General features: G+C 48.7%; 1 protein-coding gene across 2 annotated transcripts in view; it reads left to right on the forward strand.

Moving 5' to 3' along the window:
- The window catches only part of OLFM1 (olfactomedin 1), a 35,106-nt gene extending 21,766 nt beyond the window's left edge, over positions 1 to 13,340 (forward strand). For both annotated transcript variants that reach the window (XM_074556416.1, XM_074556415.1), the window contains 3 exons: positions 1,167 to 1,386; positions 7,367 to 7,473; positions 11,520 to 13,340. In XM_074556416.1, coding sequence (XP_074412517.1) covers positions 1,167 to 1,386; positions 7,367 to 7,473; positions 11,520 to 12,194 — 1,002 coding nt within the window. In that variant the 3' untranslated portion in view covers positions 12,195 to 13,340. The remainder of the gene's footprint in view (positions 1 to 1,166; positions 1,387 to 7,366; positions 7,474 to 11,519) is intronic.
- The last annotated feature ends 11,016 nt before the right edge of the window (positions 13,341 to 24,356 follow it).

The raw sequence follows: 24,356 nt of genomic DNA on the forward strand, positions 1-24,356 counted from the left end.
TCGTGGCTTAAATAGGAGGGGATGGATGGGAAGGAGGCTGAGGAGGAATTCCTGATCCTGTTCAGCCCCAAAAAAGCTTCAGGACACAGGCAGATGTCACAGCCCTGGGTGCTGGGAGCTTGGCCACTGTAATTTGAGCAGCACCAGGGATTTTGGGTGTTCTAACACGCTTCATTAACGGGTAGGTGCATGCATATTAATGTCTACTCATTAGCTGCTGGAGCAAAGCATCTGCAACAAAATGCTGCATTCTGAGCCTTTAAATGAGCAAAAAGCAAAAAACAAAAAAAAAATTAAAAAAGAAAAAAAATTTCATTTCTGCAAAATCCATCTGATAATGAATTTTATTTTTCTGTTCCGCGCTTGAAACCAGTGAGGAATTTTTTGTCTAATTTGCTGCCAAAGCAGCATTTGAAAGAACAGCCACAGCATTTTGTTCCTGCTAATGCCAGCATTAAACTGTGAGTGCTTTGGAGCTCTTGTGTTGGTTTTTTTTCTCTCTTTAGTGCCGTAAGAGTATTTGTCTATGAATGGCTATCTATATAAGGCAGGTTAGTGAGCTAGATCCTCAACAGTATTTCATTTTCTTGCTTACAGGGCTAACTAAAAAGCAAGTTTTTTCAATGCTGCAGTGACTGAAGAAGCAGTTCACTCCCATGTAACCATGAAAAGAGGGCCACAGAGCATTTTGCACCATGCATTGATTTTTTTGATTATTTTCCAAATTAGCACCATATCTCACTAAGGAACCTTGAACCACACAACCGAGATCTTCCTTTGCATGCAATTGTAGATGCATTTCATGAATAGTTTGAAACCCTTGTCAATGCATATATATCTTATTTTCTTTTATTTTTTGGAAAGAAAAAAAAGAAAAAAAAACAACAACTCTTTGTGTATGTGATCTGAAGCATGTAACCCTAAGATGTTGCATTCTAAAAATGACAAATAAAGGCCTTTCCCAAATATTTTGGTGTTCTGCAGCCTGTTTAATATGTTCTTGCCAAGACATCATTCGGACCAAAAATAATAATTGAGCTAATTTTAATGCTAATAATTGTGGGAAATGTGAACATTTCGCTCCCATAGGAAGCACCCAGGTCAAGGCAGAGTGTTGCAGATTTTTGCACGCATAGCACTGAACCGAGCTTATTTTAACCTTGCAGGCAATAAAAGCGAAAATGGAGGAACTTAGGCCTTTGATACCAGTGTTGGAAGAGTACAAAGCCGATGCCAAATTGGTATTGCAGTTTAAAGAGGAGGTCCAGAATCTGACGTCAGTTCTAAACGAACTCCAGGAGGAGATTGGCGCCTATGACTACGAAGAGCTTCAGAACAGAGTGTCAAATCTTGAAGAAAGGCTTCGTGCATGCATGCAAAAATTAGGTAGGCTCAGAACCACCACGGTGGCTCCAAGGCCACCGGCGCCAACGCACGCATCCCGGCCGGAGGCAGAGATGCCCCGCTGGACATCTGGTGCCGTGCCCGGCCGCGAGGGATGAGCTCCACACAGCCAGGGGCCATCCTGCCAAGAGTGATGCCACCAGGAACATTCCTCCTGGGAGTAGTCCTGCCCAGGATTACTGGCAGGAGCAATGCTGCTCGTGGTGTGAGCGCTTCAGGATGCTCCTCTCCTCTCCTCTCCTCTCCTCTCCTCTCCCAAGAGAGCGGAGCGGGCGTGTGGGCGGCGCTTGCATAAGTGGCAGCTCACGCTTATGCAAAGCCAACACTGGCACCCCTTTTGCTTCTGCATCCCTGGACCTGGTCCGTCAGCAAAGGGCTCTGCTCGTGGTGGGGGGTGTGGGGCTGTGCCTCGGTTTCCCTCGGTTTCCTTTCTTTATTTTTTGCATCTTGCCAATGCCCCCAGAGCAGAGCATGAGGAGCTGGGGCGCGGTGTGGTCCTGCCCCTGCGCGGGATGGGAGTCCTCCCTCTCCCATCCCCTGAGGGAGCAGGGAGCCATTTCCACCAGGCTGCTGCTAAACCACCAGGGACTCATCTCTGACCTCCTCCAGAGGGTTGGAACTCACTGAAACTCCTGGGGCTGTTGTGGGGAGGCTCAGCTGCCACCAAACCCAACGTGTGACCCCAAACACAGGGGGAGGAGGAGAGCACTGCCTCCCACAGCTGCAAGGACTCTCTGCACCATTTGTTGGGCCAGCTCTGACTTGATTTAATTTCTCCTTCCATTATTGACTTTCTTGCCACGCCATTTAGATAATCCAAACACATTAACTGCTCTGCAGTCTATTTTGGTAGCACATACGAAATTACACTCTCAGGTAACTTCACGGAAGATCAGATCTCTTCTGAGCACTTGATATCCTTGGCAAGGTAATGCTTTGTTTCTCTCTTGGCTCTGCTGCTGGGGTTGATTTTGCTTGTTTCTAGACGCCTCCACACTGTGAGCAGCCACCTCCCCTCCATTCCCTCTGCATTTCCATCCTCTGGTTCCTTGGACATCCCTTGCAGGCTCCAGAGAGTAAAATTCCCATTTAAATGTGGATGCTCAGAGTGTTTGAACAAGTCAGGCACCGAGATACCCTTGGGACAGATAAAACCCCCTGGCCAAGAGAGATCAGAGTTTGATTTCTCATTAATTAATGAGTGCTGGTAGCCCAGGTTTGGTTTGAGAGCAGGACAGGCTGGGGCTTTCTGCCCCTTTTCCCTGTGATGGTCACAGGGAGGGCAGCAGGGTTGGGCAAGGAGGGAAATTCTGACCTTCTCACCCTCTTGAACTTCTAATGGGGACAGGAATGAGCAGGGCTGGAGTCCCCAATTCCTAGAGCTCTATCAGGTGGGCACCGTGCAGTGGGAAGATAAGGATGAACAGATAAGAAGGGAAGATAAGAAAGGAGAACAAGCCCAGGAGGGTGGGATGGACCAAGGGCACACAGAGACCTCCTGGCAGCCCCACATCCCCTGCAAATGGATCCTGAAGGCAGAGGAGGAGGTGCCCAAGGAGGGGTCCCCCTGCTGCACCCAGAGCCTTCAGCCCATCCCTTGAAGATGAGGAGGAGCTGTGGGACACAGGGAGAGGCAGCAGGAGCAGGGATTTGAGACTTCAAACTTGGGGACAGTTCTTTAACAAAGCCATTCCAACCAGGGAAGCTGGGACAATCCTCCCACTGACCCTAGGCAGGCTTCAAGGGGTAGCTCCCAAACCATTCAGGGCTCCAAAAAAATTAGAATTTGCTCTTGGACCATTAACCCTTTCTGCTCATCCCATCCCTTCACACTCAGGTCCAGCTGGGACCAGGTAAGAAAGAGGCAGGTAGGGATGCTGAGCTCTTGCTGGTAACCTTGTCTAGGAATGTTTGGGTGTTTTTTAAAATATTTTTGAGTTTTTAGCTGGGCTTTTTGGCTTCTTCCTGCCCTTGCTCTCTCTCTGGTGTCGGAGCAGCTCTTTTGCAGCAGCCCTGGGTGCTCACAGAGATGGATTCTGTGCCTCCCCAAGGCTCATCCCAGAGGATTTGCTGCTCACACGGGAAGCTGATTTATTTGGTCACTTAAAAGAACCAGCACGGATTGAATTTCCAATGCTGTTTATCTCTCCTGTGTGTAAACCACTGGAAACGGTTGCTAATTGAGTTAAATTCAGATAACAGCCTTACAAACGCTTTGCTGCCACACAATGAGGCCCTGATTGCTGGGGATTTCGCTTTGCTGCAGGTTTTCTGCTCAGCTGGGCTCGCTGATGTCTCAAGGAGAAGGTTTTAGCTGAGATTTGCTGCTTCCCTGGAGTTTGTGCGCCCCAAACAGGGTCAGGGAGCTGCTGCAGCAAGCACAGGCCAAGGGAGGGGAGGGATGTGCCACATTCCCACCCATCTCACCTCTCCCGGCGAGCTCTGAGCCTTGGCACTGCCTTTTCCTTAGCCAAGGTCCTGTTTTGCATTTTGGGTTTCCTAAGCATTATTGATGGATCAATAGTGAAAACACTTCCTGACCTTGGCATGTGTGTGGAGGGGGAAAAAAAGAAATCAATAATGGCAGCTTCAATCTGTGTTTCTGTTTACACTCCTGAAGATCCCTATTTATACAGGGATTTTAGCCTTTGCATTAATGGTCCTGAGAGGAGATACAGGGCTTGGCACTCCTTGGATCTGGGGAGAATTTAATTCAGGAAGGGCAAGATTTCCTTGGGAAAAATCCTGGTGCAGGGATGGGGATGGAGCCATCTCTGATGGTTCTGGGATGGAGCTCAATCTCTGATGGTTTTGGGATGGGGATGGAGCCATCCCTGATGATTTTGAGATGGGATGGAGCTCAATTCCTGATGGTTTGGGATAGGGATGGGGCCATCCCTGGTGGTTTGGGGATGGGGATGGAGCCATCCCTGATGGTTTGGGGATGGGGATGGAGCCATCCCTGATGGTTTGGGGATGGAGATGGAGCCTGGTGGTTTTGGGATCAGGATAGGGCCCCATTCCTGATGGTTTTGGGGTGGGGATGGAGCTCCACCCCTGATGGTTTTGGGATGGGATGAAGCCATCCCTGATGGTTTTGGGACGGGGTGCTCCCAACCAGGCAACCAAGGCAAGATCCAAGCCCAGCTGAGCTGCCGCAGCCCCATCCCTGCCTGGAGGACTGAGATTGGGATTGGGATTGGGATTGGGATTGGGATTGGGATTGGGATTGGGATTGGGATTGGGATCAATACTTGGCTTCCTGGGAAGCTGGAGCAGGGCAGTTCCTGGCTGTGTTACAGAACCACGAGCCCAGCAGGAGCTGGTGCCTGTGCGTTGGTGGAGGAGCTGCTGGGAGCTGCCAGGCAGGACCTGTGGGCAGCATCTAGAGCTGGAGAGGAGGTGGTGGCACCCTGGGAGGAGGGGAGAGCTGGTCCCACCTGCTCCTGCTGGAAAATTCCTCGTGCAGCCAGAGTGGGGATGCATCTCATGGCAGGACAGAGGGACACTTGGGGAAAGGCTCATTTGTGGCCAGGAGAAAGGAGCTGGACAGCTCTGGGTGAAGAGGAATGAGAGCAGCTCCTCTGTGAGGCCCTAAATCTGCTCCTCACACGTTTCTCCTGTCCTGGGCTCCTGGGTGAGCGCAGAATGAGCTTTTCTGTGGCACAGCTGTCCCTGAGTAACCTGGAATTCCCATGGAATTCCATCTGACAGGAGGGGGGTTTGCAGAAAGCTCAGCTGCTGATATTGCAGGTGTGCTGTGCATCTCCTCAGGTGGGTGAGGATCCCAGGGGCTGGAGCTGTCCATGCTTGGGTGGCAAACCCAGCAAAGCTAACTCAGGATCTTTAAAATCCGTGTTGAATTCCCCCCAGCAGCCTGGGATGGGTTTGCAGCAGGAGAGAGAAGAACCCTCCTGCATTGCTGAGGAGCTGGGCTCTGTGTGCCTCCAGCTAAACGTGTAGGAGATGTTGCAAACAACATTGGCTTACCCTTATCAGCTGCTGCTGCTTTTTTTTTAACTGTTTTTTGTTTGTTTGGATTTTTTTAATCAATGAGCTTTTACAGCACGCTCCTCTCCAGGGAAATGGGGGGAAGAGATAAAGTGACAGCAATGTAGGGCTGTGATAATGGAAGGCAGATCTGGGATTAGGGGAAGGCTGGACCCCTGCAAGACATTAAAATTTGTTATTTTAACCCATTGCATCTCTTTGCTCTCCCTCTGACCTGAGAGGTTTGGAGTGCAGCAGGCAGGAGGGCAAATCCCTGTGCCTTGTGTCTCAGCAATCTCTGCTTTTTGGGGGCATCTCTCTTGTTCTGCCTGGGTCTGGAGGCTGTGGGGCACTGATGGTGCCCTTGGTGCACAGCAGGAATTTCTCCCTCTGTTTCCTGCCCTGGGCTAAGGGGATCCCTTTGGCTGAGGCAGGTGGATGTGTCTGATCAGGAATTACAATGCAGGTGAGAACAGGCCAAGGAGAGAGGCAGCTGAGAGGGATTGCAGAGTTCTGCAAGTGTAAAATCTATGATTCCATGAAGGTCAGGTTGGACAGCAACCTGATCTGGTTGAAGACATCCCTGCTCATTGCAGGGGGCTGGACTAAACAACCTTTAATGCTCCTTAATAACAAACCATCCCATGATTTTAATTTGGAGCAGGATGACCTTGTCCTGAGCTGGCAGAGCTCTCCCCATGTTCCAGCAGCACCTGCAGGGGCTCCCACCTGCAGCCCAGCCCTGGCTCCTGCTGAGCACCACTGCAGTGCAGCTCCAGCACAGCACCAGGGCAGCTTCTGCACCCCAGCACTGCCAGGCGCTCCCACATCCAAAAGGAAAGCTCAGGAAACACCTCCTGAACTCCAGGGGCTGGCTGTGACCCACTGCCTCTGCCCTGGATGGGGTTTTAAATGGGCTCAGGGGTTTTAAATGAGCTCTGGTTGGGTTTTAAATGGGCTCTGGAGTTTTAAATGAGCTCTCCCTGCCCAACAGGACATCTCCCACCATCCCGAGGCATCTTCACCTCCTCCCCTGTCACTCCTCACTGCACTCAGGTTAAATTTTGGTGGGGCAGCTCTGCTGAAACCTGGGGATATTGTTGGGAAAAGGAGCTGGGATGTAGCTGCACCTCCCATGCTGGGGCTGCAGCATCCCAGATCCATGGGCAGCCCCAGAGAGGGGCTGGGACAGAGCCAGGGCTGGGGAATGAGCTGGAGCAGAGATGCTGCTGCTTCCCCTCGTATTTAGGGCTTGAAAACCCAGCGAGGAGCTGAAGTGGCTCCCTGAATTCAGCAGATTTGGAGCTCAGACCTGGCTCACAGTGCACTGCCCATCCTATGGTGGTGAGGCTGAGCTGGGCAGGACCCTCAGGATGCTCCCACCTTCATCCTGTGTGTGATCCTCCTGAGTGTGTGTGACCTTCCTGAGTGTGTGTGATCCTCCTGAGTGTGCAACACAAGGGGCAAGCTGGGGCTCCTTTTCCAGAGCTGGCTGGAGGATCCACCAGTGTGTGTAATGCTCCCGAGTGTGTGTGATGCTCCTGAGTGTGCAACACAAGGGACAACAGGAAAAGCAGCTGGTAAATGGTCCTTGCAGGGAGGAGATTTACATTGTGGGCCATTTTCCACCTTCCTCCTTTCTCTCCTCTGCATAACCTGTACCAAGCGCAGGTTTCCAGCAGGGCTGGAATGGCCACGGCTGCCTTTTCATCTGGATCAGAGCAGCTCCTCCCTGCACCTGCCTGCTGCTCTCATTCTCCATTCCGGGCCACTCGCAGCTCCTTTTCTCGGGGACAGCCATAAGGACAATTGTCATTAAGAGGTGTGACACAAACAAAAGCATCCGACACTTGTTCCTGAGCCATTCCCTGTAATTAAACCGAGCTTAGCAGGGCACAGAGGAGTGGGTGGGGTGGTGCTGGTGCCCCTCGGGGGCTGTCGTGGTGCTCACCAGCCTTCCCCTCTTTTCCAGCCTGTGGGAAGCTGACGGGAATAAGTGACCCGATCACAATTAAAACCTCGGGCTCCCGCTTTGGATCGTGGATGACGGATCCTCTGGCTCCTGAGGGGGAGAACAAGGTAAGAGTGTGTGACAGCAGCATCACCCGTGTGCCTGAGTGTGACCGTGCTCACATGGGTTTTATGTTGAGGGAAGAGACAAGGATCTGACTCCATGTTTCAGAAGGCTTGATTTATTATTTTATTAAATGTATATTACATTAAAACGATACTAAAAGAATAGAAGAAAAGGTTTCATCAGAAGGCTAGCTAATCTAAGAATAGAAAGGAATGATAACAAAGGTTTGTTGCTCAGGCTCTGTGTCCGAGCCAGCTGGGCTGTGATCGTCCATTAATCAGAAACAACCACATGAGACCAATCACAGATGCACCTGTTGCATTCCACAGCAGCAGATAACCATTGTTTACATTTTGTCCCTGAGGCCTCTCAGCTTCTCAGGAGGAAAAAATCCTAAGGAAAGGATTTTTCATTAAAAGATGTCTGCAACACCTGAGGACAGTGAATATTCATCACTGGGAAAACCAGGGAATGGCCTCATCCATCCCACAGGGCTCTGCTGGCAGCAGGAGGGGCTGAGCATCCGCAGGGAGGGAGGATGAGGAGAAGATGAGCAGCCCCTGCCCTGCTCCCTTTCCTGGGCAGGTGGAACTCAGTGATGAGGGAATTGTCACCATGAGGTCCGTGTGGCAAAAAAAAAGCAAGTATTGGGTTTCTAATCTGTGTTTGGCAGCCAGGAGGGAGCTGGGGCTGAGCAGAGGGACCCGTGGTCCTGGTCCCTGCTGCTCTGCTGCTGCCAGCACCTCTGATAATGTCATCTGCCTGCATTTGCCCTCCATCCTCCACCTTCATTGTTGTGAGGAATTAACTGGCTGCAGCCAGAGAGAGAGAGATTTGTTTTGCTTTGTTTTGGTCTTTTATTTTTTTTCCATTCAGACCATTCAATTTTGATCCCAAGGAGGTAGGAGGCCAATAACTGGCTGAAAATCAATCCCAGCTCCCCATGACTGATGGAATGGAAAATATCTCGAGTGTTTGCCGAGGATTTGCAGGCAGCAAAACAAAACAAGCAGCAGAAAGCTTGGCTGCCTGTAATTCCCTCCTGCATCCAGCATCCTTCAGAGGATAAAGGCACCAGCAAGGGCTGGATCAGGGCACCTATTTTGGGATCTGTGCCCTGGCACCAGCTCTGTAGCTGAGAGAGGACAAGGGATGCTCTGGAGAAGTCAGCCCTAGGTGGTTTCTTTGAAGGTGACTTGAGTTGTCAGGCTCTTTCCCTCCAGCAGCCAACTGGTTGGCACCGCTGCCCCAATTCAACACCTCCATATTTTACAGTTATTAAGCAAAATTTCACCTCCAGCCCAAATAAAACCCTGCTTAGAGGTGAGATGGGAAGGTTTTACCCCCATCACATCCCATTCTGCTCAAGAGAGGGGACAGGATTGTCCCCTTCAGGCTGTGCTTGCTGCTTCCCTTGGCACTAAAACATTTTTCAGCTGAAGCTGGTGGTTCCAATGCTAAAGATCCTCCCGTGTCTTCAGAGAGTTTTGTCTCAAACCGCTATTTTTTGCTATTTTTTGGTATTTTTTTTAGCCATGCCTTTTTCTGCAGCGTATTTTTGTCGTACAAGTGGGCTGCAAACCGGAGCTGGAGCTTCCCAAGCCTCTCTGTGTATTTAATATAGAAAACCTGCTGGGAATTTTATTAGGAACACACCATTAGGTGAACTGCACTGGCTGCTCAGCAGAGTGGGACGGTGAGGATGGGCAGTTCATCATCCCCAGCTCCTGTCCCCGAGCCCCAGGAGGGGTTTGGTGCTCCTGTGATCATTTGTTCATGTCATGAAACCACGGAACACAACCGGGGGAGATTTGTGAGTGCTGTGGGAGCAGCAGGTGGATGCTGAGGGCTGGGATTGCTGCGTGGGGGCAGGAGGAGGTTGCTCAGAGCCAGCTGCTGTGATGGGACATTGTTCATCCATCAATCCCTGCTTTTCCAGAGCTGGGAATGCTCTTGGGTCCTGCAGCCCCTGCACAGTGACACAGGGCTCTGCTGAGCTTTAAAAACTGAGCACAACAACACATTTGCATGTTGAATTTTTAATACCGGATAATGAAATGGAAGCAGCAAAGAGAGAGTGACGTTTTGGTTGGTTTTTTCCCCTATAATTTCCCAGCTGAAGTTTCATTTCCAGCTCTGGCTGTTCTCTGATGCTTTTGCAGCCACCCCCAAGCCCAGCAAGGTTTGGGGCTGAGGGACTGAGCCATTTGCACAAATCCATTCCCCAACTCTGCAGCTTTCCAGGGAGGCAGTGACAGAAAGCTGAAATTCCCTCCAAAGTTTTTGGAGACCCCAGTTGACTTCCCAAAGGCAGCAGCCAAATGTTGGGCTGCCCTTCTCAAAGACTGATGATCACACTCCAGACACAGAGCTGTCAGATTTTGCAAGGGGTTTGCAGAAGAAATCTGCACTACATCACCCAAATCTGCAGCCTTAAAGGCTTCCCTCTTGCTAAATTTACCTTTTCTCCTTCCTAAATTTACCTTTTCTCCTTCCTAAATTTACCTTTTCTCCTTCCTAAATGGCTCTAACAGAAAGCAGCTCTCTCATTTTCAGGCAGCAACTGCATCCAGAATGTCAGTGGCTGGCTGGATATTTCTTGTGGATATTAACTGCGCAGCTTGGTCATTTGCCTCGGAATTGGTTTCATATAACAAAAGCTTTTTTTGTTTTTTTTAAGGAGTCTAGACAGTGTCCCCAGTGAACTGGCACTTAAATGATGATCTAAAATCTCTCCCCAATCCACCCAGAGCAAGATTTAGATGTCTTTGTCTCTTATATTTCAGCAGCCTCGCTTTAAGCTTTTTGATGCAGCAGTGTATGATTTTTAAACCAATATGGACTTTTTGCCTGAATTTGCCTGACAATGAGTGATTGCATCCCTCGCTCCCGCATTCCAAATTAATGGAGTTGTGCACAGCAGCTGCTGTAATTTACTGAGTGTTACCGCGGGAAGCAAAAGCAGCAGCAGCAGCACGGAAAATGCTGGGTTTAGCCAGGGAAAAGCTGCTAATTGCCCTGGGGAAGGGAGGGTGGTGCCAGCCACCAGCATTCCCAGGGGAACGCTTAAGCCAAGGAGATATCAGGTTATCCCCCAGGGAAAGCTTTACTGTTGGGTTGATTTCCTGGCTGATTTGGGGCTCCAGAAATTGGGGTTGTTTCTGGATGTAGGTGACAGATGTTGGCTGGATTCAAGGCCAGATTTGGAGCAGCCTGCTCTGGTGGAAGGCATCCTTGGCAGGGCTGAGTTTTAATCTCCATTCCAAACCATTTTATGACGATTGCACAACTCCTGGCTTTGGATTTCTCTCTGTTGCAGTGCAATGTCATGGTTTGCCTCAGATACCCCGGGTTCCTCCCTGATAATTCCCTGCCAGGTGTGTCAGTCACTTCTCCTTTCCCCTCCCAGCACTGTCTGTCAATCCTGGCATTCCAGAAGGGATTGGCAGATTCAAAGGATGCCCTCCACCCCTGGAGGGACACTGGGCCATCCAGGTGTCCTCTGTCCCCTGAGATTTCCCCCCTGGTTGGTGGTCCTCATGTTCCTTCTCTGCCCCTCTCCCCGGGGTTCAAAGGAACAACAACCACGGGCTCAGGGAGTTCTGCTGGAGCTGGTGCTGCACTCAGAGGCCTGTGGGCCAGAATAAAGCTCTGGATCCAAACCCTCCATCAGAGCCCACTCCTTTCCTTCATCAACGCCTTAAAGCTTCTCTGGCAGAGGGAAACCTGAGGAGCAGCCCCTGTTATGGTGGAAGCTCCATCCCACCACCACCAGAGCTCCTGCAGGCCTGGACTTGTACCCATGGGCCCAGTGCAGCACCCAGCCAGCCCAAAGTGTCTGTGGGGTGAAACACCACACACCCAGCCAGCCCAAAGTGTCTGTGGGGTGAAACACCACACACCCAGCCAGCCCAAAGTGTCTGTGGGGTGAAACACCACAGTGCCACTATTTGGTCAAGCAGCAAGGGCCAGACGAGCTCAGGCACGTCCCATCCAGCTATATATCATTCCAATACTCTCCCTAACCAGCCGTGTTTGCCTCGTGCAGGTTTGGTACATGGACAGCTACCACAACAACCGCTTCGTCCGCGAGTACAAATCCATGGCGGATTTCATGAACACCGACAACTTCACCTCGCACCGCCTGCCCCACCCCTGGTCGGGCACGGGCCAGGTGGTCTACAACGGCTCCATCTACTTCAACAAATACCAAAGTCACATCATCATCAGGTTCGACTTGAAGACGGAGACCATCCTCAAGACGCGCAGCCTGGACTACGCCGGCTACAACAACATGTACCACTACGCCTGGGGCGGCCACTCCGACATCGACCTCATGGTGGACGAGAACGGGCTCTGGGCCGTCTACGCCACCAACCAGAACGCCGGCAACATCGTCATCAGCAAGTTGGACCCCAACACCCTGCAGAGCCTGCAGACCTGGAACACCAGCTACCCGAAACGCAGCGCCGGCGAGGCCTTCATCATCTGCGGCACGCTCTACGTCACCAACGGCTACTCGGGAGGCACCAAGGTGCACTACGCCTACCAGACCAACGCCTCCACCTACGAGTACATCGACATCCCCTTCCAGAACAAGTACTCCCACATCTCCATGTTGGACTACAACCCCAAGGATCGGGCTCTCTACGCCTGGAACAACGGGCATCAAATCCTCTACAACGTCACCCTCTTCCACGTCATCCGCTCCGACGAGTTGTAGCCCGGCCTTGGTTGGAAACTGGGTTTATGGGGGGGGGAAGAATAAATAAATAAATTAAAGTGAAAATTTAAAAAAAAATAATAATGATAAAAAGGAAAAAAAAGGGAGAAACTAATTTAAAAAAAATTGCTATTAAGGGAACATACTTTAAATAAGTAAACATATAAAAAACAGCTGCCAAAATTAAGACCAACACATCATGGAGGATTATTCAGCGTAAGCCTGACAGATCAGCATTACCTCTACATTTCTAGAAGTCTGGCCCTGTGTTATAGACTCACGAGTAACCGTGTACTTGCAGCTGGAACTGCACTCAGAACCACTTCAGTTTGGGGTTTTGTTTTGTTTCTGTTCTGATAGCAAACCTAGAGAACATCCTCAAGCAGTAAGGCAATGACTGTTGGAAGTTCACCCTCGGGAGCCTCGCTCTCCTCCGTGTGTGGCTTGCATGGACATTCCCCCGGCGTCACGGGCAGCTGTGATGGGTGTGTGGAAAGGAAAAGCAGGAGAAGCTGACCCGTGAGGAGCTCTGGCTGTCTCAACAAGACCTATCACAGGTTAGTTTTCTTTGCCTTCCATTGCAGCTACTGTGTCTCTCAACTGTGTTCTTGTCACTTAGATTAACTGTGCTGAGACCCGAAGTAGCTCATGGATCTGTGTCTTAGTAACTTATTAAACACGATGGTTTAAGTATGTATTATGAACAAGTTGTTGTACCCATATTGTTTGAACTTATGTATTCAGCAACTATATTGTATAATGTATGTCTGTTATTTACCAGAGGTGGCAAAACTTTGTATGTCCAGTTTATGCAATGAATGTTGTAAATGCAATGATGTAGTTTGGATTTAATAAATGATGGTTTTTTCGTTTCTTAAAAGGCAAAAAAAAAAAAAGGTCAGTGTTCACCCTTATACACAGGTAACCAATTTCATGTTGATAATTACAGGAATATTCTCTTACTGTTATCTATCTACATAGCATTATGGTGGTTGGAAATCGCTTCCGTGGAGATTTCTGTGGCAGCAGATTCCCATGGGAAGCTTTGTTTATGGAAGTGTGAAGGTAATTAATTTTTTTTTTAAGAGGAAAAAATTTGTACTATCCACAGTTATCTAAGGAACAATAAAACTATTAGGAGACTTCCCTGCTTTGTTTGGTGTCTTCTCTGTGTGAGTGAGCCAGTGCAGGGGAGGGAGAGCTGGAATTTTTGGGGGTAAATGCTGAGCAGCCATCCTGAGTTTCCTTCCAGGGAATATTTCCCCATGTGTAGCTGGGGCTGGGAGGGTGGAGGGTTGGCTCTCTGCTCTGCAGGGATTCCCTTCTCATTTTCATCTGGAGCAGGCACTGCTTCAAGGACATAAAATCCTGGCGGCTCCTGCTGTGGGCAGAGTCTGGCCATCCCCTCAGGGACTGACAGTGTCTGGTGTTGGTGCCACAACAGGGGGAAATCTCATCATCTGCCGCCTTTATCGGAGCTGCAGACACTGCTTGGGACTCCTGAGAGCAACTGGATCCCATTCCTTCTTGGCTTCTTGGAGTGCCCCCCACCCTGAGTTTGCTGCAGGCTTCTGCAGGTAAAAATCTCCTTTATTTAACTTGTTCTAAAGAGTGACTGTCACTGTCACACTCAGCCCTCCTGGTTCTGCCAAAGCAGGGACCTCACGGGGTACAGGACGCACATCTCCCTCAGGTGTGAGATTTGGGGTCTCATCTCTCTCTGTGGGAGATGTGAGATCCCATCTCCCTCAGGTGTGAGATTTGGGGGTCTTACCTCTCTTTGCTGTGAAATTTGGGGTCCCATCTATCTCTGGTGTAAGATTTGGGGTCTCATCTCTCTCTCTCTTTGAGATTTGGGGTCCCATCTCTCTCTCTGTGATATTTGAGGTCCCACCTCTCTCTGCTGAGATGTGGAGTCCTGTCTCTCCCCTGCACCTCCAGAACAACAATATTTAGCAATTCCCACTCCAGCCAGCTCCAGGTGAAGGGCCAGCACCTTCCCCACCCATCCAGGGTGATCCTGAGCTGGATCTCGAGGGCAGCTGGGGCATGGTCCCTGTGCAAGCTGCAAATAGCTCACTGAGGTGGTTTTAGCTTTTCTCTGCCTCTTCCCCCACAGATTGGCCACATTTAGCACCACCAGGAATGACAATTTTCCAGCCAAGTGGCCCAGTGAGGCTCAGCCTTTGGGCTCAGCAGATGGATGGTTCAGGGCCCTGGGAAGGAGCAGGGATTATTACCAAGGTCAGGAAATTGAATATCAGCAATCGGCGTTTGCTGCAAGCTGCACATCCACATTCCAACCTCTCAGCCTTTGCAGCAGTTTCCTGCTGAGCTCTCCAACAGGAGGAGGGAAAATGGAAAAAACAAAGCAGTGTAGTGTGATTTCTCAGAGCTGGATTAAACCACAAGCACCGAGCAATCCTCCCCGTGAAGATGTTCCAGGCAGTTCCACGGGGCTGAGCCTGCCCTGTGTCAGCTCTGCTGCTCTCACTGAAGCCTTGGCTGGATGCAGAATGGGGACAGCTCTCTGAGGACTCATTCCTCTGCTGCACTCTGTAATTCCAGCTCTCTGGGCTGCCAGCTTTGTGGAGAACTTCGCTGTTCAGCAGTGCTTTTCCCTCCAAGAAGCTCAAAAAGGGGGGCCGGAGACCCACGGTGTAATTGGCAGCAGTATTGATCCTCGATGTGCAGGAGAAATCTGTAAAGCCAAAAAGCAGGAAGGCACCTGCAGTAATTTTTCTTTAATTAATGCATTTCTTCAGTGCAAACTCACTGAAGGGCAGCACATTGCTACTGTAAGGGCTGGAACTGGGTCCAGGGGTGCTGCAATCGATGGGACAGAGGCTGGTGGTGGCACCAGGGCTGGGTTTTGCACTGGAACTGCTCCTGCCCAGCTCCCCGAGGGCTTTAGGGTGGAAAAGTGGGAGGGAATCCTGGCTGTGCCACGTGCTGGATTGCTTTGTGGTGTGGCTGATTGTCCCAGCAGCCAGGCTTTGTGTCCTCCATCCTAGGAATGTTCTAATGAGGGGGTGGTTCCTCTCCAAGACCCCACATCTCACACAGAGAGAGATGGGACCCCAAAGCTCACACCAGAGAGAGATGGGACCCCAAAGCTCACACCAGAGAGAGATGGGACCCCAACCTCACACCAGAGGGAAATGGGACCTCACAACTCACAGCCAGACCTCTGCAGGTGTTAACAGAATTTGCCCCAGCCAATGTGTCCAGTTTTGGGGAGGGGTTCCAAGCAGAGCACAGCACATGGCAGGGCACCACTGAAACCTGCCCAGCCCACCCTGGCACACCGACACCACCCTGTGCCAGGTTCCCTGCAGTCAGCATGGTCATTAGACAGGAGTTGAGGACAAAAGAACACGCCTGCTTCAAAACATCGATCTGCAAAAATAAATCGAATTACAGAAAGGCAAAATAATGCTGTTTGCTTTAGGACACAGCTACATTTAGATTCTAATTTTCCGAGTGCAATTCATTTAAGACAAAGGCTCCAGAGCACAAAATGTCCTTGAAGGCAGCAGAGCAGGAGCAGCTCCTGTGTAACATGTACCCAAAGTTAATGAGATGAGGGAAGTGCTTTGAGGGGTGTACCTTTGTCCTATTTGCCTGTAGTGCAATATTCTATAAATGGATGCCATATGGCCCTACACTTAATGGTATGGATCAGATTGGAAGTGGATGAGCCACTCAACGACAAGAACGTCCCAGAGGATTGCTTTCTATAGCCTATGACTTCATTATTTGATGCACGAGGCTTGTTGGTCCAAATTTAGTGCTGGGAGTCAGTGAGCTGCTTCAGAGGAACATCTGACCATGGTTCTGCGTGTGTTTGTGTTAATATTTGCCAAGGTGTTCCTTGGGAAGCCCTGCTCCAGGCATTGGGGAGGGCTTGGTGCACAACCCAAGCTGCTCCCAGCCCCACCAGTCCAGTCCCAGCTCCACAGATGGGACAGGTTTGATGGAAAGGGAACATTTATGAATTACAAGATGAGGGGGAATGGCTTGCACTGAAATAAGGGAGATTTACATGAGATATTACAAAATAATTTTTTCTTCTGAGGGTGGAGAGAAGCTGTGGCTGCCCCTGGATTCCTGGAAGTGTCCAAGGCCAGGCTGGACAGGGCTTGGATCCACAGTGGAAGTTGTCCCTGCCCATGGCAGGGGTGGGATGAGATGATCTGTAAGGTCCCTTCCAACCCAAACCACTCCATGATTTAATTTTTCATTAAAAAAATTAAATGAAAACAAAACTTCACCCTGAGTCAGGGGGACCAGCTCCCTCCAGCTGGGTCACACCTGCCATGGGATGAAGGGGGAACTGGTGGGATTTGTTCTCATTCCTGCCCTTTGCCAAGCCATGATCCTGCCCTGGCCTTGGCTCTGATCCTGGAGCCCTTCCCTGGAGCCCTCAGCCCATCCCAGGGGATCCTGCCCAGCTCTGGGCTCTGAAATGCAGCTCTGGGCAGTGAAATGCAGCTCAGGGCAGTGGAATGCAGCTCTGGTCCTTGAAATACAGCTCAGGGCAGTGAAATACAGCTCAGGGCAGTGAAATACAGCTCTGGGCAGTGAAATGCAGCTTTGGGCAGTGAAGTGAAGCTCGGGGCAGTGAAATGCAGCTCTGGACCATAAAATGCAGCTTAGGACAGTGAAATGGAGCTTTGGGAAGTGAAATGCCCCCAGCCTGTCCCAGGAATTAAATGAAGCTCACTCAGCACCTGGCCTAGAAGCCAGGCAGAAACCCTGGCTGTTGTTTAGCACCATCACAACTGTGAGAGCTAAAAATTTCCCTTTCTTCCTTTGCTGTTACTTCCCTGACCTTCATTAGTTCTGCAAGCACCGAGTGCTGAGCCCATATGGAGACAGTTATCATAAAAAACTGAATCCTGGCCCCTTAATTAGCTCCTCATTATCTGAGAGCTCCATATTGAAGCATTAAGAACTTGCCGAGCAATTTGTTGAGTTTCCAATTAAAAACTTTTTTAGAATTGTTGAGCCTTTTAATACTTTGTGTTTACAAATTGCCTTGGACCCACACCAACACACACATTTCCTTCACTAGGGAAATATAACTGAGGAGCTGCTCGTTATTTATGTAAAACCCCAGGTTTTAATAAAGTCATAAACCATGTCAATGAGGCTGCTCTTTTCATACCTGACACAATAGAGATGACTCTGAATGAGTGCAGAGGAGTTAGAATCATTAAGAGGGCAATTAGAGGCTGATTTCCTAATAACTCCACTTTTACAGCACTGTAAAAACAAATGTACACATCCCTCTTTATATGAATTTACCTTGGATGTGCCCCTGCCTGTTGACAGGTCCTGAAACCTTCTGTTCCAGCATTTTCCAGCCTCAGGATCATCAGGAATAAATAAAAGCCAGCTGGGCATGGATTATATTCAGTGGATCACACCAACTGGGAGCTGGAGGAGTGCAGCTACAAACGCAGGAGGAAAATTGGGTCTGCTTTGAAATCCATGGGCAGATTTACCATGGTGGCCAAAAATTTGGGGAGGTGAGCGACCACTTGACAAGGCTGTTCCTAAAATCTGCAGAGAAGGGAAGCAGTGGCTCTGCTGGCCTGGAGAGGGATGCAGGATGTGCTGAAAACCTCTCAAATGTCACTCCCAAGGCTTTTGGAAAGGATGGCCACGTTCCCATCACATCCATGAGGATAAAGCAGGGTGCAGCAAGACAGGCAGCAGCCCTCAGGGGTTTAACTCACCCCAAATCACTTCTTCCTCCTGAAAACCAGACCCAGGAGGAGGAAATTCGTGGTGTCAGGAATACATTGTGCAACCACCACAGGAGGAGAAGGTTTTGGGGTGTGGCAGAGCCGTGACAGCCTCAGGAGCCACAACCTGAGCTGGGCTTTTGTTGCCAGCACTTGTGATAATACAGCACTTATCTTCTCTGGGACGTTGTAAAGCCAGAGCTGATCTGGATTGAACATGTCATTTGTATTCCCACGCTGCTTTTGAAGCAAATCTGTCAAATCAAACCCAAAAAAAGGAACGAAAAGAGGAGTGGTTGCATAAGGAACCGTCTGGGCAGGCAGCTGTAGTCACTGATGGCTCTGTGGCTTTGGAGAGGAGGCAGAAGTGACCCTCAGGATCAGGTGTGGGACAGGGAGCAGCACCCCAGAGCAGGTGGAGCCCCACAGGGGCTCAGGGCCATCCCCGCAGGTTTGTTCCCTGCTGATCCTCAGCTCAGACAAGGCCTGAGCTTTTCCCCTCCCTCCTTCTGCCTTTCTGACCTGGCTTTTAAAAAACCTCTTCACCTCGAGGAGAATTTCCCCATTTATCACATTTTGGCACTTCCTGAGCTATTAGAAAAGCTGTCTGCAGGCAGAGCAGCACCGTGGGCCCTTCCTCAAACCCTCCCAGCACCAGAGGCCTTGGGGAGAGGGAACACAAATCTGCCATCTGTGGCAATCCAGCATTTCCCAGTCACATTGCACCAGGCCCTGTCACCCTGAATGAAAATTGGAGCTCTTCCTCCACCACCAAACTGGCCCTGGCATTCTGGAATAAAACACAAAACACAACCCTGGGGCTGCAAAGGGTCACCCCAGGGCCTGCAATGAAATAAAACACAAACCCTGGGGCTGCAAAGGGTCACCTCAGGGCCTGGCAGGGACCCAGGGATGTCCCCTCTGGATGAAGGAGCTCAATTAAAGTTTGATTGCAGCTTGGTGTCTGTGCTGGGATTTTAAACCAGCAGCTGGGCAGGAATGTGCCAGTGATCCTGGCTGGGAGGAGCAGGCAAGCAGCTGGGGCCTGCTGAGCAAGGTCCAGGGAAAATCCACAGGATGAGCAAGGAATAGCATGGGATCAGCTGGCAGCAAACATTTGAGGTGGTTTTGCAGGTGTTTGGGGTGGTTTGGCAGGTGTTTGGTGTGTTTGGGGTGAGTTTAGGGTGGTTTTGCAGGCATTTGGTGTGTTTATGGTGTGTTTGGGGTGCATTTGCAGGTGTTTGGTGTGTTTATGGTGTGTTTGGGGTGGGTTTGCAGGTGTTTGTGGTTTGTTTGGGGTGGTTTTGCAAGTGTTTGGTGTGTTTGGGGGGTTTTGCAGGTGTTTGGTGTGTTTGGGATGTTTTTGCAGGTGTTTGTGCTGTGTTTCTGGTGGTTCTGCAGGTGTTTGCAGGCGTTCCCTGCACTCCCAGCACAGCCCTCAGTGCTCCAGCAGCAGAGGAAGGTGAAGCTCTATAAACCAGCAGGGCTCCGTGCCCAGATTCCAGCCACAACATTGCTTTGGACATCTCGATAAACCAGAGGGTTTTTATACAGCAAAAAAGAACACCAAAAAACCAAAAAAACCCTGCCAGCTGTTTAATTACCATCCCTCATTAGTGCATCACCACAACGTTCCAATCCCTGCCCCTCCCACGGGCTCAGCCCTGATGGGTCCCAGGGCCAGGAGCCCCGGGCCCAGGCACGCACAAAGCCGGGATAAAGAGCTGGGAAATGTTCCAGCCCTCGGTGTCAAACCAGCCCTGCGCAGATGGGAGCAAACCTGCGGCAGGGCAATCAGCAAAGGGTCAGCAGGAAATCTGTCCTGGGGGTGCTGGTGCCTAATGGGCTGTGTGAGCAGCTGAAATGCTCACTGGAAGCAGAGGCTGCTGCTGGAAAGGGGCCACAAGAGCTGCACAGCCATGCTCTAATGTGGCTTATTTTGGTGAGAAATAAATTTTAAAATTATATTATTCTTCAATATTTTAATGTTATATAGTTATTATATTAAATTATATATTTAAATATATATTTAAATAATGATATATTGATTATTAAATTAATATATTTAATTATTTTACATTATATATTAAATATATTATATTTAATAAAATATTTAAAGCATATATTTAATATAATATATACCTAAATTTTTAATTATATTATTATTTAATATTTAGTCTTATACAATAATTTTTATATTAAATGATATGTTTAATTATATATTTGATATAATTATATATTAATTCTTAAATTAATATATTTAATTAATATTTTTATAATATATATAATATATATTTATAAATATAATATTTATAAATATATTTAATTAATTGTTTAAATTCTATATTTAAAATAATCTATATTTTCTATAAATATTTAAATCATATATTTAATATAATATATATTTACATTTAGAAATATATATATCATATATATTTCCATATTAAAATATATATTTAAATTTATAAATGATAAATCTATACATGATTTAAATTTAAATGAGAAATTTATACATGAATTAAATTTAAATGATAAATAAAGCATGAATGCTGGGATTGCTGTGGATTAAGGCAGGATTTTTGTGGGTGCTCTGTCAAGTCAAGCACCCATTTGGAGCCTTACAGGAGTCCTTGAGCGCTGCAGAAAGTCCTGATTTGTGTTGGGTTTGGGTTCATGGATACTTGGATTGGTTTGGCTTGGAAAGGACCACAAATCTCATCTTTCCACCCCAGAAACTTTTCCCCAGCCCAGGTTTCTTCAAGCCCTGTCCAACCTGGCCCTCAGTCCATGGAACTGTGGTGGATCATTAATTGCCTCCTTCCCTAACGAAGGGAAAGAAGGACACTCCATGAGAACATCCCCAAAAATGTCCTTGCACGAGGAACAAGAAGTGCCTGGAAGTGGAAGGGAGGAAAAAGTGCAAACCCAAGGAACTCAGAGCACTTCCTGCCATAGCAACAAGCCCGTTCAACAGGAGGAGCATGTTCACAGCAGAGCCCTAAAAAAGGAGCTGTTAAAATAAACATTGGCATATCTCACACCTCCCTCTTCCCTGAAGGAGGCTCCCTGGAAACACATGTGGACAAACTAGGGAAGGGAAAGAAAACAGGGATGAAGGGGGAGATGAGAGGTATTCTAATTAAGTGCTGGAATTAATCTCTGTTGTCTTGCAGTATCTAATAAGTTTAATGATTTAGTGTCTCTGTTGTTCACTGATGAATCCAGAGTCTCTTACAGAGCATCTGGTCTTGTTATCCCTTTGCTTTTTATATCCTAAAATACTCCAGGAGTTTCTGTGGAGTTTTTGCCCTACATTTCACATTTTAGGCAGGTGGCAGAGGCCCCATAACCCCTCTGTGAGCGCCCTTCAGGCTTCAAATTCCAGGGGGTTTTCCCTGCTTTATGTCTGTTGCCGTGCTATGTGGAGGGATAAAAAAATCCCATTTTTCTTTTATGCACTGGAATAAAACTCCTGGAGCTTTACAAGCCTGTGCTGGCCCTGCTGAAGGTGGACACTTTGAGCAGCAAAGGTCTCTGCTCTGGGGAATTCATTTCAGTTCTGGGACATCCATCTCTCCTTCCTCTGGGAAATCCATCTCTCCTTTCTCTGGGCATGCAGCCCCTCACAGGCACAGCTGGGAGGTCACAGATGTTTTTTGGAAATCCCAAAATTTCTTTCCTGCATGCAGGTATCACACACAGGCTCCAGTGACGCCCCAGACAAGCAGAGTCAGGTTTGCACATGCTAATCTCCCAGGATAATGGGATTTTGGAGTTAACATCACACTTGCACTTCTATCCCTTCATTTTTCCCCTCTTTTTGTTTTTTATCTTTGGATCAGGGCAGGCCCAAACACCAACGTGTCACCATCAGGGCAGAGCAGCTGGAAATGTGATCAGAGAGCAGGGCAGGGATGAGACAGCTCATCTTCCCTCCACACACAGCACCGAGGAAACCACTGGGAAATAAAAACCTCCAATAAATCAAATTGTCCCTGCTGTGGAAGCAAAAGCAGCAGCAGGTGGAGGGGGAAGTTTGCTCTGATTGCTGTTCCTGGGGATGCTGTGGGTTTTTCCATCCTTGGGAATGTGGGAGACAGCCAGGCCTGGAAAGCCTCACTGCTGCTGAATTCACTCCTGTGCTGAAGTGTGGGCTGTCATCCACACCTTTAGGATCCCAACACTTTTAGGATAATTCCCCTTCACCCTGGGAATGGGTTTAACTCTCTCATGGGGCTGTTGGGTTCTGTTTTTTCCAGCAGAATTCAGTGAGCAGCAAGAACAGCCAGGTTTTCCTTGCTCACCCCCCCAGTTTCTCATGGAAAACAGAGGTGCTGAGACTCCCTCCAAATTCCAGCTGCTTCTGGAACAGCACCAAGCTGGGCTTGAATGGGGTGGTTTGTCACCTGCACCCTGGGGAAGGTCACCAGAGCTGGCAGAGCCCTCCCTGTGTTGTATTTTCCCCTTGAGCCAGGTCTTATGAGCTCTCAGTATCACACCTGAGATAGCCCAGCCGCCTAAAATGGCATCAGATCAGCAGGATGGCTTCTGAGGTAGTGCTAGAAACAGAAAAGTTTTAATAAAAGGTAAAATAATAAAGCTCTTTACAGAGAAAACCTGAGCTAGGGGCAAGAGGCTCTTGCTCCTGCTAAAAACCCTCCACAAAAGGGATTATTTCCTTTGTTCTCTTCTTTTTCTACTGAATTGCTCAGGCAGGACTTTTTGGCTTCTGTCCAGCTGGCTAGCCTTAGGTCTGAGGTGAAGTCCGCAAGTCCCATGAGGGTTTTTTTACCAGACTGAGGAGAGAAACTTCTGTCTTTTAAGGAGACAAAGGATAATTTGGTCACTCTGTCAACAAGGGGCACATTCCTACACTCCCTGCCCTCCAACGCTGCAGGACAGAGCTGCAGCTTGGACACTCCACCTCCTCTTGCATAATCACCAGGCTGAGGAAAAAAATAAAAAAGCACCTGATAAAACTTCCCACTCCCACATCCAACCCACCCCAGAGGGCTCCTGGCCCTGGTGGAACAGGAGATTGTGAGAGTGCCAGGAATAGGTGGCAATCAAATAATGAATGCTGCAGCCCACTCCCATCTGCCAGAGAAAAATCCTGCCCGAGGGGAGCCGGGAGGGATCGGCTGCTCCCGCATCCTCCCCTGGGCACCAGCACCTGTGAGAGCCAAAATGAGGGATGTGGGACTCCAGGGAGCTCTCCAAAATGCAGTTTGTTGTATCCATGAGTTACAGCAGCCCAGGGTTGTGGTGACAGAGCTGTGCCTACAGCTGCCAGCTCCAGCTGCAGGCAGGCCTGGAGACCCTGAGTTTGGGTTACAATGCATTATAGACTTTTCTTTTGGTTACAAATGCATTATAGACTTTTCTTTTGGTCACAATGCATTATATACTTTGCTGAGCATCTTAATACAGCAGAACCAATCTATACCTTAACTTTTATCTATAGCCTATCATAACTACTGTAATTAACATATTCATATTTCTATTCTCCAATCACTAAAAGTCAGTACATTACAGTTTACATTTTTAGTTTACTAGTACATTATTAGTTGAAGCTAGAAGTTGTTTTTCAGTTTTCTTGCAGTGGAAAATTCTGAGAGCTTTTTTTCTACTTGCAACTTTGCTGACTTGTTTGCTGTGCTCTCTTTCTGCTTGGTAAAAGCATCTTTTTGTTTGGGGTGGGTTTATCCTTTGCTCTAAGCCATAAAAACCCCTTCTAACTCACACACCCTTTGCCTCCTTGGTTATCCAGTAAGACTGGCTCAGCAATTCCTTTCTTCTATGTCAAAACTTGCTTCCATCTCTATTCCTTCTTCAGACTCTACATTCAAAAATCTTTCTGCCAAGCACACATATCTCAATGTACATATCATACATTGAGACTTTCTTGTCAAATTTTCATCTTTCCCAACCAGCACCTGCTCCATTCCTCACCTTCACATCCCCAGCAGGGTGGGCAGAGCTGTTCCCCAGCCAGGAGGAGTTGCTGGCTGCAGATGGAAGTGCTGGAACACAGACATCTGGCTGCCACCACCACGTGTTTGCTTCATAATGCGATGCTGGCAGTGTTGTGGGAAAACATTGATGGAAAATGAAGCCAGACACTGGGAGGGGGAAAAAAAAAATGTGTAAAACTTTGGAAATCAGTATTGTGCTGCTTTGAGTATCACTGAGTGGGTTTGGAGTAGAAAACAGCAAGGGACTGGCTCTGCTGGTGGAAAAGATCAGCAAAAATCAATGTATTGTATTGATATATAATACATCCCTCCTTCCTGGCTTGGACTGGAAGGTGAGAGCAATCCCATGGGATTTGGGGTGGTGTGCAGGACTGGGGACAACCACCAGAGGCAGGAAAAGAACCAGTGAATCCCAGAAATCTTCTCCATCAGCT

The sequence above is a fragment of the Zonotrichia albicollis genome, chromosome 21 (genome assembly GCF_047830755.1).
Source record: "Zonotrichia albicollis isolate bZonAlb1 chromosome 21, bZonAlb1.hap1, whole genome shotgun sequence".
NCBI lineage: Eukaryota > Metazoa > Chordata > Aves > Passeriformes > Passerellidae > Zonotrichia > Zonotrichia albicollis.